At 34.7% G+C, this 13,854-nt stretch overlaps 1 protein-coding gene across 2 annotated transcripts in view; it reads right to left on the reverse strand.

Annotated features, from left to right (window-relative positions):
* The window catches only part of LOC131844923 (protein vein), a 100,220-nt gene that overhangs the window by 11,056 nt on the left and 75,310 nt on the right, over positions 1 to 13,854 (reverse strand). For both annotated transcript variants that reach the window (XM_059193920.1, XM_059193919.1), the window contains exon 2: positions 1,941 to 2,109. In XM_059193920.1, coding sequence (XP_059049903.1) covers positions 1,941 to 2,109 — 169 coding nt within the window. The remainder of the gene's footprint in view (positions 1 to 1,940; positions 2,110 to 13,854) is intronic.

The following is a 13,854-nucleotide window of genomic DNA, read 5'->3' on the forward strand; positions in this document are numbered from 1 at the left end:
TTTAAAATGTATAAAATTAAAAGTGTAATTTCATTTGATAATATCCGTAATGCTGTTCGGTGGTGTAGCGGTTTAGCACACCGCCTTACTTCCGATGGTCGCAGGTTCAATTCTCCGCACGGTACAAATATTTGTATTCATGAGTATGATTTTTTGTATCGGTCTAGGTGTTTTCTATGTAGGTATTTATGAAAAAAATCTATGTATTAGTTGTCTAGTACTCAAGACACAAGCTTTAGCTACCTTAACTTGGGTCTAGATGCCGATGTGTGAGATATTATTACTATTATGCATTAATAAAATATTCAAAAATTAGTATTATTCTCTAATTGTTATATTCAATTGTAGTATTAAAAGTCAACGAAGCGATTCTTTTAGTTAACACTACTTTTGTATTATTATTGTCACTCAATGTCTTGCTTTTAGTAATAATGTATAGTTATTATATGACATTTCCATCAGGCGGGTCGTCTGCTTGTTTACAATTCTAAATTCAAAAAAGCAGTCCACGAACATAAACGTAATAATCACATCAACAAACCGTGAAATTGCTGTCCGAATCGTTTCATTATAATTAGAACTAACAGTCACGTAATAACCAGCTGAAGTTCTAGATGCAACGGAATAAGGGTTGTTATCGAATGATTTTGCTTTGTAAACTGTCGTATAAGTACTACGGGTCAATGGTAGTCGCCTGTAGTTGAGATTAGTGCATCATGATTGCATTCTGCGAGTGTGCAATGAACATTAGCATCAGATAAACTCATGCCTCATTTGATTGTTCATACTAACGCATTGTTTGCATCTGAAGTACCTTCGGATCAAGATCAATATTGCAAACAGTGATCTAGGTCATAGTCGGAGAGGTTAAAGAGTAATCTGTCGTGCTATGGGCATGTAATGCGTAGGAATGAAGATAATATTTCAAGGAAGGTGTTACTTATGAATGTTGATGGTTATAAGGGCAGAGGATGGACTGTGTGAAAGATGATATGGTAAGAAAGGGAGTAAATAACGAGATGACTGCGAACAGGGATGAATGGAAGAGAAAAATATATTACGCCGACCACAAATAAATGGAATAAGGAAGAAGCAGATAATAATGATGATGATGATGATGATGTAGGTCATAGTAATTATAATATAAATCTTCACATTGACATAAATGCAATTCAAATCAAATCAAATCAAAATATTTTCATTCATGTAGGTCTATTACAGACTTATGTAAAATCTATCGTCAGTTCGGAATGTTTTGTCAAAAGAAACTCAGCTCTTATTATTTTCAAATGAGCTTGTACATGATTATAGAAATACATAGAATGTAGTGACCATATGATATTGCGTTCTTCTCAGAAGAAAATAATTTAATGAGTGGCTGTAACCCAAGTTCTTACAAGTAGCACCCATTCACGAGTATGACGGATAAGTCAGATTGCACTCAACAATATTAGAGGACGGCCCACCACTCCGCTAAAAGTTTGAACTTTATAGCGAGCATGACTGTTTCAAGTTACTCCATTACGTCATTTATAATATTTGGAGCATAGGGTGTATCAATCGTCGCTCTATGAGAAATGTCATCATAATGTACTCTTAGTAATCTAGCGGTTTAGCACACCGCTTTATTTCCGATGGTTGTGGGTTCGATTCCTCGCACGGTGGATATTGTATTCATGAGCATGAAAATTTGTACTGGTCTGGGTGTTTAAAAAAATATATTAAGTTTAAATACATTAAATACATACATAATATGAATAGAAAACGCCCGCCGATACAAGAAATCATACTCATGAATATAAATGTTTGTACCGTGCGAGGAATCTAACACAAACCATAGGAAGAAAGACGACCAAACCGCTAGACCACCGTCAATTTATGCATATAAAGACGCGGTAAAGGTAAAGGTAAGAGCTAGTTATTAATGATATTGACGTTACCTGAAATTTTGCACCCGGAGTCTTCTTAATGCAATATCGGTGACTGGTTTCCCATCCTTGTACCACGTTATGCGCGGCGGTGGTCGAGCGCTTGCCTTGCACTCCAGCTCCACCTCAGAGCCCTGTGTCCTCCACACCAACCGCATTGGTCCCACTTTTGCTGGACTACCTGGCCATAGAAGAATTTATTTATTTATTTATTTATGAATACTCGTCCCCGCTTCGCACGGGTGTACATGTATTATATTTGAGTATTTAATTGAATTAGTACTAATTGGTAGTTTGTATTCACATAATTCAACTCAAAATGTGAAGTAACAATAACATTATTTAAAAGATCAACACGTAAGTTTCCTGCTCGTGCTTCTCGTGATGAGACAGCTTTCCGAATGAGCGGTAGATTAAAAAATAATGTGATGACTATTCAAAAGTGCTTCAATTTAAGTTTATTTGAATAAATGATTTTCTATTCTATTCTATTATACATATAAATCTTCCTGTTGAATCACTCTATCTACTACTAAAAACGTATTAAAATACGTTGCGTAGTTTAAAAGATCTAAGCGATAGTCAGCGGAATCGATTTCATTTTATACTATGTAAAGATACACAGTATAAATATAGGTAATAAAGCACTTTATGTTCTACCTATTAGGAAAATAAATTTAGATTTTTACATTAATTATAATAATCACCTTACAGCAATCTTTCAGCAAGTACTTCTCAATAGATACAACACCGCTGCGTATCATATGAGTCTTTGTTAATGAGAAGTTTTAAAACTCTGTTACTGTCATGTTGAATAATTATATAGGGTTAATCTGAATCCAACCCTACTGCAAAGAAATTCACCAAGAATAAAAGTGAAAATGAAAATTAATTTTGGATTTTTTTTCCTATGTTGACCACGTGAAGGTTTTAAAAAAGATTTTCATTTTTCACTTTACTTCTTGAGGAAACTCGTTCAGTTTCATGGATTACCACTTTAGGCTTGGTATACTCTAACATGTGTATGGAAAAAGCGGAACCAATATCACGGATACTGGTATTCATTCTGGAAATTTCTATTTCATTACCATCTACAAACAAAACTTATCTTCAACCCAAAGCCCCAATCGCCGCATGTGACATTTGACTAATGAAATTTCATGACCATTTACGTAGTTCTGAAAACGATCCAATCTCCAGACGCCTAATCCACCTTCCGAGCACTAAATGAGTCGCTTTCAAAAGTCCCGAACTAAAAATAAAGTGCTGTCATTAGGCCAATGGCCTTATTATTTCGTCTGACGGGTAACATTTGTAAGATCAGAAATAACGTGTATTATCTAAACGAGAGTCATTCGTTTGGACAAGATCCCATCCATGGAGACGGAAAAAAAATTGGCTCGACTTCGGTGTGTAAAAAAAGTTGTGCCACTAGTAAATCATGTACTATATCTTCAGTATGTGTCATAATTAATATTTGTTTGTAATAGATTGGGCAGCCGTTTGCGAGACGCAGTTACTGCGATGTAGCAGATTCTCCAAGTATATATAATTTGATTACGTCTGAACAGGTCAGTCAACTCTCTGATTAAACGGATTATTTTATTTGTATGCAACGATCGTCGCGTGTCGAGAGTTACGAATATACGATCGTTACTAGACCAAATAGGTGGCAATTGAACGAGGTGACTAGGTTTCATGACGTCCACAAACTTATATTTAAATGTGACCTCAATAGTCAAGGACGACTCGATCGGACCTTGATACCAATTTCGTAGAGGAAAATATCGAAATTGTTATTACAATAGGACTTGCTTATAAGCCTATGCCTTTCAGTTTAAAAGAAATAGTGGATGCAGTGCAGATGCAGACCCGCCATCAACCTACTATAGCTCTTCACGTGCTATTATTTCTAATGTTTTTTGTTTTTAGTTGGCTCTTAAAGTTGAGTAGCCCACATACTTCAGGTCACGTGAATTCAAATCAGTCAGATATATTTCGTTTCCAAGCTGACCGCTTGAGGTCAATCTGTCAGACTGATCTCTATGTGGTCAGTCTGGAAAATGTCATACATATTTTTTGGTTCATTGCCAGTATTTGGACTAATAGTACTATTACTAATAATCCTCTTCTTTTTTGCAATAATGGGCTTTAAACATGGTCCTACGCAGCTTCTAACCCAGGCGGGTCAGGTCAGTTCTTTGGAGTTGAACATGGTTTTTTCTATTAATGCATAATATAAAGTAATTCATACATGGGTAAAGAGTTTAGAGTTTGGGTGAAAATTTTGCAATCTTTCAATATTTAGTAGACAAATCAAAAGTGATGTGAAGGGTGAAAGATATTCTTAGCAAAAGTGGACTAATGCTTATAGCTAGCAATGTGACATGTTGGAATTGTGACATGCATGGAAAGCATTGTGATAACTTCTTGTTGATTTGTGACGATGGGCTAACTAACTTGACCTCATGTTCATATTATTTCTCACCATCCTTCACTGGTGCCTCGCCAGCGTAAACCGTTAGCACAGGCGGGTGCACCATTTCATTGTCATCAATTAAAAAAAAACAAAAGTGATATATTGCCGAACTCACTGAAGTTTGTTAATGTCCGTCTCGCTCGGATAACCATTCTAATAATCCTATGACGTCATTTCATTCAAGAACTTAACCATTATCTACGCCCACTGGTTCCCATTCATTATTGAGTTCGGATTCTATTGTAGATTGAGACTACATGTCTATTATATGTGTTAGGAATTATATTGATACATTATATCCTATTAATATTATAAACGCAAAAATGTGTGAGTATGGATGGATGTTTGCCATTTTTTCACGCAAAACTTTACAGTAATATAACTTATACATCAGAATAACACATAGGCTACCAATATCATACAGGTGAAATTGCAGGCATGGCTTATAGTATTTAGATATATATCCAAGTATACATTTGACAGTGCAGTTTTTCGTAATCAGCAATGGAGACTAGACGACTCATTATTAGCAATGATGATGACTAAGATAATCCACTTGAAATCATCAACCACGCTACAAATCATCGTAGTTGAACCGTCATAATGGGCTATGACTTACTAACTTAAATAAACAAAGATAAATATGCTACATATACTTATGTAGTTATAAAAATGTTTGCTCGGGAATCAGAATCGCGATCATCGCAAAATTTTCCACAAGACCATCGAACAAACGTAGCTAATGGTCCTATAAGATGGAAATAAATAGCACTACAGCCTGGTGAAATTTCTACAGGCTCGTAAGCATATTTGGTCGTTTCTATGAATGAAGTGACTAATCTCCCGTCAATTGCCAATTCCGTCGCCCACGTCTACCCTGACAATTTGACGTCACAGGATGTCGACCTTATACGGCATGGCAGATTTATGAATGAAGCTCTAATGGTTTAGTTTTACGACAAGGCAAGGAAGACACGCCATAAAAATTCCCGTCGTTTCGGACATGCCCTATGAGGCCTTATTCTTAGGCTTCTGATGACGTCTTATTTTTTAACTTTCGTAATAAGTACAGACCTATACATATAAATAAAATTGGAGTGTCTGTTTGGAATATTGAAATAACCGTTTTTTTATTACATGCATATGAATGTAATATATTTTACATACACCATAATAACATTTTTTACAATTTTTGTCTGTTTGTTCCGGCTAATCTCTGAAATGGCTGGACCGATTTTGATGAGACTTTTATTAGCAGGTAACTTATGTAATAAGGAGTAATTTAGGCTGCTTTTATTTTAGAAAAACAAAGTTAAATTTCACGCGGATAAAGTTGCGGATACAGCTAGTTATTATCCACCACATAATTCCATTGAGCCGACTACTTAAAAGTAGGCTTAAGAAGACTAATAATATTCATAATGTTAATACTAGATTTAAAGACAAACTTGCTGTCCCCAAGTATCGTTTAGAAAAAGTCAATAGGTCTTTATGGGAATGGGTATAAAAATTTACAATAAGATACCAAAGGATATACTGGAATGACCCTTAAATAAATTCAAAACATCTGTTAAATCATATTTACTGTGCAAAGCCTATTACTCACTAAACGATTACTTGAATGACGAGCGTGCATGCAATAGTTGTTAGTGCACGGGATTTTCATTTAATATTAGATATAGACACCTATATAAATATACATATAGTTAAAAAAATAAGTAATTAAATTGAATTTCTTGCCAGTTCTTCTCAATTGGATCTATATACTGAACTGGACGGTAGGGAGAAAATTACAATATAAAAAATTTTACGTTCATAAGCTAAATTGTCCTATATGAGGAAATAATTTTTGAATTTGACTTTGAATAAGAAGGTTGCCTGGAGGTTACGCTGAGGTGGTACACCCCAGCAGACTGCCCGGGTAAAGAGCGCAAGATCGGGGCCCGAACGCAACGGTCCGTAATACTACGTTTACATTCAGCCGCTTCCCCTGCCACTCGCGCTGCCGGAAATATTGCCGGGCGACAACTGAGCGAGAGGGCTGCATGTAAAAACACGCTGCCAGTCCTTTGACTCGCGCACAAAAAATCGACAGTCGAGGGAGCGCCGGGCAGCGCGAGTGGCAGCGACAATGGCATGGGAAGTGTTTCCACTCCCGCGCTGCTCACTTCCCTGCCCAATCGGGCTGAGTGTAAATTGGGCATAAGGGCCTGCGGAAAAACCAGTCAATTTTATTATTCACAAGTTTGAGCAGACATATATAAATAGAGGTTTGTCTCAATATATCGAGCGGAAACCGAACTGGACCAGCCAGGTGAGCGAGCCTGGCTGCCAGCCAAGCTTACTCATACTACTGAGGTACGATAGAAAGAAATGTCGCTTACTTATAATAATAATAATATACATTTACTTTGACGACCGCGGCAGTCTAGCGGTTTAGCACACCGCCTTACATCAAATGGTCGCGGGTTCGATTCCTCGCACGGTACAAACATTTGTATTCATGAGTATGATTGTTTGTAAGTATATTATGTTTGTATCAGCTGTGTCCTCGGTTTCACCCGCGTTAAATTTCAATAAAAGAATATAGCCTATGTGTTATTTTGATGTATAAGCTATATTATTGTAAAGCTTCATCAAAATTAGTTCAGTAGTTTTTCTTTCTTTCTTTCTAGTTTTTGCGTGAAAGAGTAACAAACATCCATACTCACAAACTTTCATGTTTATAATATTACTAACATTTACCCGCGGCTTCGCTCGTATTGAATAGAAAATATTTGTTATTTTTAAATAAGAAGTATGTAATATTCGTTCTAATACATCCAAGAACATGTGTACAAAATTTCATGATGATCAGTTCAGTAGTTTTTGCGTGAAAGCGTAATAAACATCTCTACTTTCACATTTATAATGTTACTTGTTTCTCGCCCTGGCTTCGCACATTTCGGGTGTACATGTATTATATAAACCTTCCTCTTTAATCACTCTATATGTTAAAAAAACCGCTTCAAAATCCGTTGCTAAGTTTTAAAGATTTAATCATACATAGGGACAGACAGACAGCGACAGTGACTTTGTTTTATAATCTGTAATGATAATGATTAAGGATTAAGGATCAATATACGCAAAATTGTTATGATCTCTGATCGCCGTACCAATGTTACTTTGACTGTTAAACTTGCTTTGACTTCCACAATACAGACATAGCCTAGTGTGAAGTCATAGATAAAATGTTAAATAAGTTATCCAAAACGAAGAAAGGAAGGAAGAACTTATTTTCTTTCTTATTTAATCATAAAATAACTTGGAGAAACCCAATTGATCATAATTTTCCTTGAAAAATTGGAAAATAGCATAATTGATATGTACCTACAGGTATGATCTGGCTGGCAGCCAAATTTACTCATCACGTTACGATAATAGGTGATTTTTTAATACGTGAATATGTAATACTAGCTGTCCCGCGCAACTTCGTCTGCGTTTCATTTCCCCACCTTTTAAGATATTTTTCATTGCAGCTCCATTCCTATGGGTCGTAGCGTAATGTTATATATCTTAAACCCTTCCTCGATAAATGGACTATTCAACACAAAAATAATTTTTCAATTCGAATCGGTTCCTGAGATTAGGGCGAACAAACAAACAAACTCTTTAGCTTTATAATATTAGTATTGATAAAGAGGACAGGAAGAGAAAAAAGTCAATAGTTCGAGTACATTCTCCATTTTTTTCAAATTATGTTCCGGATAATAGTTTTATGCTATTCGTTAAGAGATGGCGCTAGTTTCAATACTAAAATCTGAAATCATAAACACTTCAATTTCATTTGAGTAAAAAGTAATAACTATTTGTGAAAACAATGGGATATATAAATCAAACTATACTTGAAACAGATTTGTTTACTGGGCAATGAAATGAAGAGGGCGCTAGTGATCGAAGTTAAAAATAAGTGGTACGATTAAAGGCGGAGCAGACGAGAGCGGTACCCGAAATAAAACCGTATTTATTTTTAAAGTGCAACCACAATAGTTGCATCGGTGGCTTTTATAATACTCCAACTGTTTGTGGGGACAGATGGTTAGTGATGAAATCTATAAAAAAACCGATAAAGTGCATTTTCTCGTCGCAGGCGGTGAGATCCGTACTGTAAACAGGTGTTTATTTTAGATGATAATTGTAACTACTATTGGTCGCGCAATGGTCGAAATTCAACCATAATTAATGTGAATAATAAGTTTGAACATTATAGAGCTTATATTGTCAAAGACTATACTTCTATTAAGGTTGTATGATCAAAGACTATATATAATTCTTAGCGTCTGTATGTATGAAAGTCATGGTAGTGTGTGTAAGGATTTTTTTACTAATAATTATATAATAATTAAATAGAACAATAGCATTTTGCACTCCTTCTCTAAGTAAAGTATAAGTGTACGAAATTTCTTACCCTTCCGTCCGTATTTTCGTGAAAAGGGTACAATATTTTTGCATCATGTGTTAATATGATGTTTTTAAGTATTAAGTAATTTAATGTAATTGATTTTAATTGCTATTCAACAATGCCCAGACGGACCAAATAGACCTTTTAGGAGAAGGGTATTTTTAGTAATGGGTTCTAATAGGGTCATTTGAGGGGTCATTGGCTAGCTATGTACCATGTCAGGTGTACCTCCACGTTTATTGGATGATAATGTATCCGCCATGGAAACCATCGCGAAAAATTCCTGGTGAATCAGCGACGATAGGCTATCTGACCTGACCTCATGCTCATCCTATCCTCCACTGGTGCCCCGCCAAAGTACACCGTTAGCGCAGGCGGGTGCACCATACCATTATTATCCATTAAAAACAAGTAAGCCCTTCAGCCTCGTAATATTATTGTATTTTTATAACAGCGTGTGTGTTCCGTATATTCGACGATCCAATCCCCATAAAAGTTCTTTTATATCTTCATCCCGATGCAATGAAACGGGTGTTATAGCACTTACAATTTATTACGTGAGCTGTTAACGATACCAAAATATTATGGACATGTACCGATATGGTACATGTATGGTATATATTGGTACATGGCCATAATCTTTTGGTGTTAATATTATGAACAAAATGTTAATATACTTTATAAACAAAATGTTTTGAAACATTTTTTTTCACGCAAAACTGAACGGATTTTGATGAAACTTTACAGTAATATAGCTTATACATCTGATAGCATATAGGTTATAAATTTCATGGGGGCGAAACTGCGAGCACAGCTAGTAGTAGTAGTAGCTAGCTAAAATAAAACTCTGTCTGACTGTTTGTTCTTGCTAATCTTTGAAACGACTGGACCGATTTTGACGGGATATTTACTCACAGGTAACTAATGTTATACGAAGTAACTTAAGCTATTTCTATTTTTTTTAATAGTGCTAAATTTAAGTTAAATTGCAAGAACGGGTGCTGCTTGTAGGGACTGGTCTGCTCTAATCAATATGACTGATTTCCTCTTATTTATGTTTAACCAGTTGCTGTGTATTCAATATTTTTTCTATTTGATTATTTAACTAACTAACTAACACTTAAGCTTAAATTGTAAAGTAAGAATAAAATTATTTAAAGAGCAACACACAAGTTTCTTGCACAGCTTTCCGAATGAGTGGTAGATTAAAAAAAAATGTGATGACTATTCAAAAGTGCTTCAATGTAAGTTTATTTGAATAAATGATTTTCTATTCTATTCTATTTTAAGCGAGCGAAGCCGTTACTAATTACAAATAAAAAATACTTTCCTCTTTATAATATAACTCGACACACAATGTTTATAAAAAAAACTCATAAATAAACCGTCATAGTATCGAAGTAATTTAATCTTTCAATTTATGACTATATATATATATATAAATGAAACAAGCCACCGTCTGACCATTACGATTGAATGATGCTTTTATAATATATACGTAGAATTATTACATTTGGGCACTTAAAGTTTTATGACGATTGCAGACCACCAATACAACCCATACATACTCTGGATTGAGTATGAGCAGGGCACTATACATGTATGTATATATGTTAGCTGTGCTAGCGGTTTACCCGCATGTACTTTATAGCCTATATGTTATTCTGATGTATAAGCTATATTACTGTAAAGTTTCATCACAATCCGTTCAGTAGTTTTTGCGTGAAAGAGCAACAATCATCCATACTTACTAACAAACTTTTGCAATTATACTATTATTAAGGGATATATTAGTTGTGTGGTTTGCCAGAATGAAATTTGTAGCCTAAGAGTTATTCTGATGTATAAGCTATATTACTGTAAAGTTTCATCAAAATCCGTTCAGTAGTTTTTGCGTGAAAGTGTAGTAAACATTCAACCATCAACTAGTAATTTATTAGGGTCAAATATATACAATAAGATTAAATCAGTCGTAGTGATCAGAGCAGACCAGTCGTTCACGAGTATGACGTATGAGTCAGTCATCACTGTGTAATAATTTCACGGTAATTATTTAGTATTTTTAAGATTTGATATAATTATGTTTGATATAATGGGGTTGATTTGTTAGGAAATGAAAACCCCAAAATCAATATTGATGATAAAAAAAAATTTAAATGTATGTATACAAACTACTGAATACTACTACTAGAGTAAGAGTTCACGACGGCCAGACATACATACGTCTTATTAGTAAATGTGAAAGTTCTTGTATGTGTGTCCCCAACACAGGTAAGAACGATCCCCACACATGAAACCTGGATCGTGGTTCCTATCAAGTAACAGGTAACAAAGGTGATATGAAAATTTTTATTTTCATATCAAATTCATTATTTTAAGAAACTAATTTTTTCACATTTTGTTGGTAGCAGTATCATAACTTGCGCTGCTCATTGCCAGACACTTAGTATGGTTCCAACCCCCCGCCGGACACCCCTAAACTATATTATTTTATGAATAAACTTATGTTATTTTATTAAAGCTGAAATTTATATATATTATACTAGCTTTTGCCCGCGGCTTCGCTCGCGTTAATTTATCCCCTTAGGGGTGGAATTTATCAAAATCCTTTCTTAGGGGATGCCTACGTCATAGTAGATTTATGCAAGCGAAGTTTCAGCCCGATCGGTTTAAAATTGACAAAGTTTCATACAAACTTTCATCCCCTATTTTATCCCCTTGGGGGTAGAATTAATCAAAATCCTTTCTTAGCGGATGCCTACGTCATAACATCTATCAACGCACAGCCCAAACCACTGGACGGATCGGGCTGTGCGTTGATAGATCACTATGTCAGTTACCTTTGAGTTATACATGTATATAGATAGGTGTCGGAGACATATTCAAGAACTTTCACATTTACTAATAAGACGTATGTCTGGCCGTCGTGGGCTCTTGGACTATACCAAGAGAACATTCTTTATTCTAGCGTATAATCCAAATAATGGGTATTACAATAATATATGAGCGTGAGTCAAGCATTTCACAGAAAAAAGCGTAATTTCTTTCTCCAACCAAGTGCCAACTCTTCAGCAAGGTTACCGGCTTGCACCTGATTTTTATCGTCGCCCCTCCCGTTACGAGGATTAAGGATTGCGCAGATGATCCGACCGTAAATTCGAATCAAATAAAAATGGCACTTTAATACTGTGGTCGTTCATTTATATTTTTGTACCGGCCGGCCGTTGACTTTTTATTTGTATTAATCATTGCGTGACGTCATTTTGTATGTGTTTTATCAATTTGTCTCCGTTTAGAAATGTATGATTCTGTAATTGAATTGACGTGTACAACTACCATCAAAGCAATTTGTAGGTTAGAATGTTTCCCGCCAATTTGTTACTGAATAATTGATAGAGGATTAGGACGAAATAAATTGAGTGTTTTAATAATGACGTTTTGACAGAGTAATGTTTAACAGCTTGGATTAATTTTGATTAATTTATTTTTTACTCACGTTGAATAACAAGGAGAATATTTATTTAAAATAATTTCAAAGCACATTAAGAAGTGCTAAAAATAATTCTAAAATATAACTCCAATTCAAACCTTTCCTTCTTTATTTGTTGAAATATAATTTTATAATGACAGACACTTCTCTTTTTTAATTGCCAACTAAGCGGCTGTATGGGCTTAGACTCTTTGCCTTTCCTATAAGGATAAAAAAATTGCCCACAAAGATTATAATTATTTAGGCTGTATTTGAATAAATATTTTTTTTCGTTTCTAACATTTCGTTTCAGTTTAAATGCCTTAGGTAAATCAAACATTAATCAACGGTGTGCATTTTTAGCTGATGATCCCTCACACGATAGTACCAATATATGTATTTTTATACATTCTGATATATTTAATGTGTTGTTTTTTCTTTTTAGTTTAAGATTTATTATTCATAATGACATTAATTTATTTTTTAAAAGCAAATCAATAATTTAAAAAGTAACTAACGCATATAACTTTGTGCAATCTCCTTCTGTGGGAATGGTACATTGCAATATTATTTTAATATATTATATTTCTTACCACAAAATATGCAAGTTGTAAAAACTACATATACGACAAACACAGTTGCACTCCATAATTGTTCACGGTTGCGACAACTCAGGGAATAGTAGGTACTCATCATCAGTGTTGCCATCTTAGTAGTTTTACCATTAGAATTGGTGGAGGTGGTTTTTTTTTTAATTTATTTATCAGAAACTAACGACGTTATAATTTATATTTACATTAATGTATGTGGTAATAACAACGATAAATATTGATTTCACTTAATTGACATATAGTATATTGGCTTGTGCTAAAACAAAAACAACTGAATATGAACTGAAAAACCGAAATAACTGAATATTTTTCAGTTGGCTATACATTACAGTAATGAATGTTAATATTGAGGATTAATGTATGTGAATAGAAACGTCGTTAATTCTTGGTGAATTTGTCATGATGGAGTAACTGACTTCATTCTCATTCTATCATCCTCCACTGGTGCCTTGCTAGCGTATACAGATAGCGCAGGTCAGTGCACCGTTCCACCCATTAAAACTAAACTGATAATCTGATCACTGATCATCTTCGTTAGTAGTTTGTATTCACACGTTTCGACTTGTAAATGTAAACTTACAAGGATTATTTAAAAGAGCAACACACAAGTTTCTTGCTCGTTCTTCTTGTGATGAGACAGCTTTCCGAACGAGTGGTAGATAAAAAACAAATTGTTATGACTATTCAAAAGTGCTTAAATTAAGTTTATTTGAATAAATGATTTTCTATTCTATTCTATTCTATTCTTCATCCACTGAAGATGGTGCAGGTGTAAGGCCCTTTGCTTCGGCTTCTTCTCCGGGAATAACTATCCCTGGATCCCTGGACTTGATACTATTAGTGGCTGGTTTTCTTTTTATTTTCAAATCAAATAAAAAAAAACATTTATCATGTTGGACATTGTAGCCGTTTATAGTCTAGTTTTT

This window comes from Achroia grisella, unplaced genomic scaffold (assembly GCF_030625045.1).
Source record: "Achroia grisella isolate CSIRO2021 unplaced genomic scaffold, CSIRO_AGI_Agris_v1 utg4290, whole genome shotgun sequence".
Lineage (NCBI taxonomy): Eukaryota > Metazoa > Arthropoda > Insecta > Lepidoptera > Pyralidae > Achroia > Achroia grisella.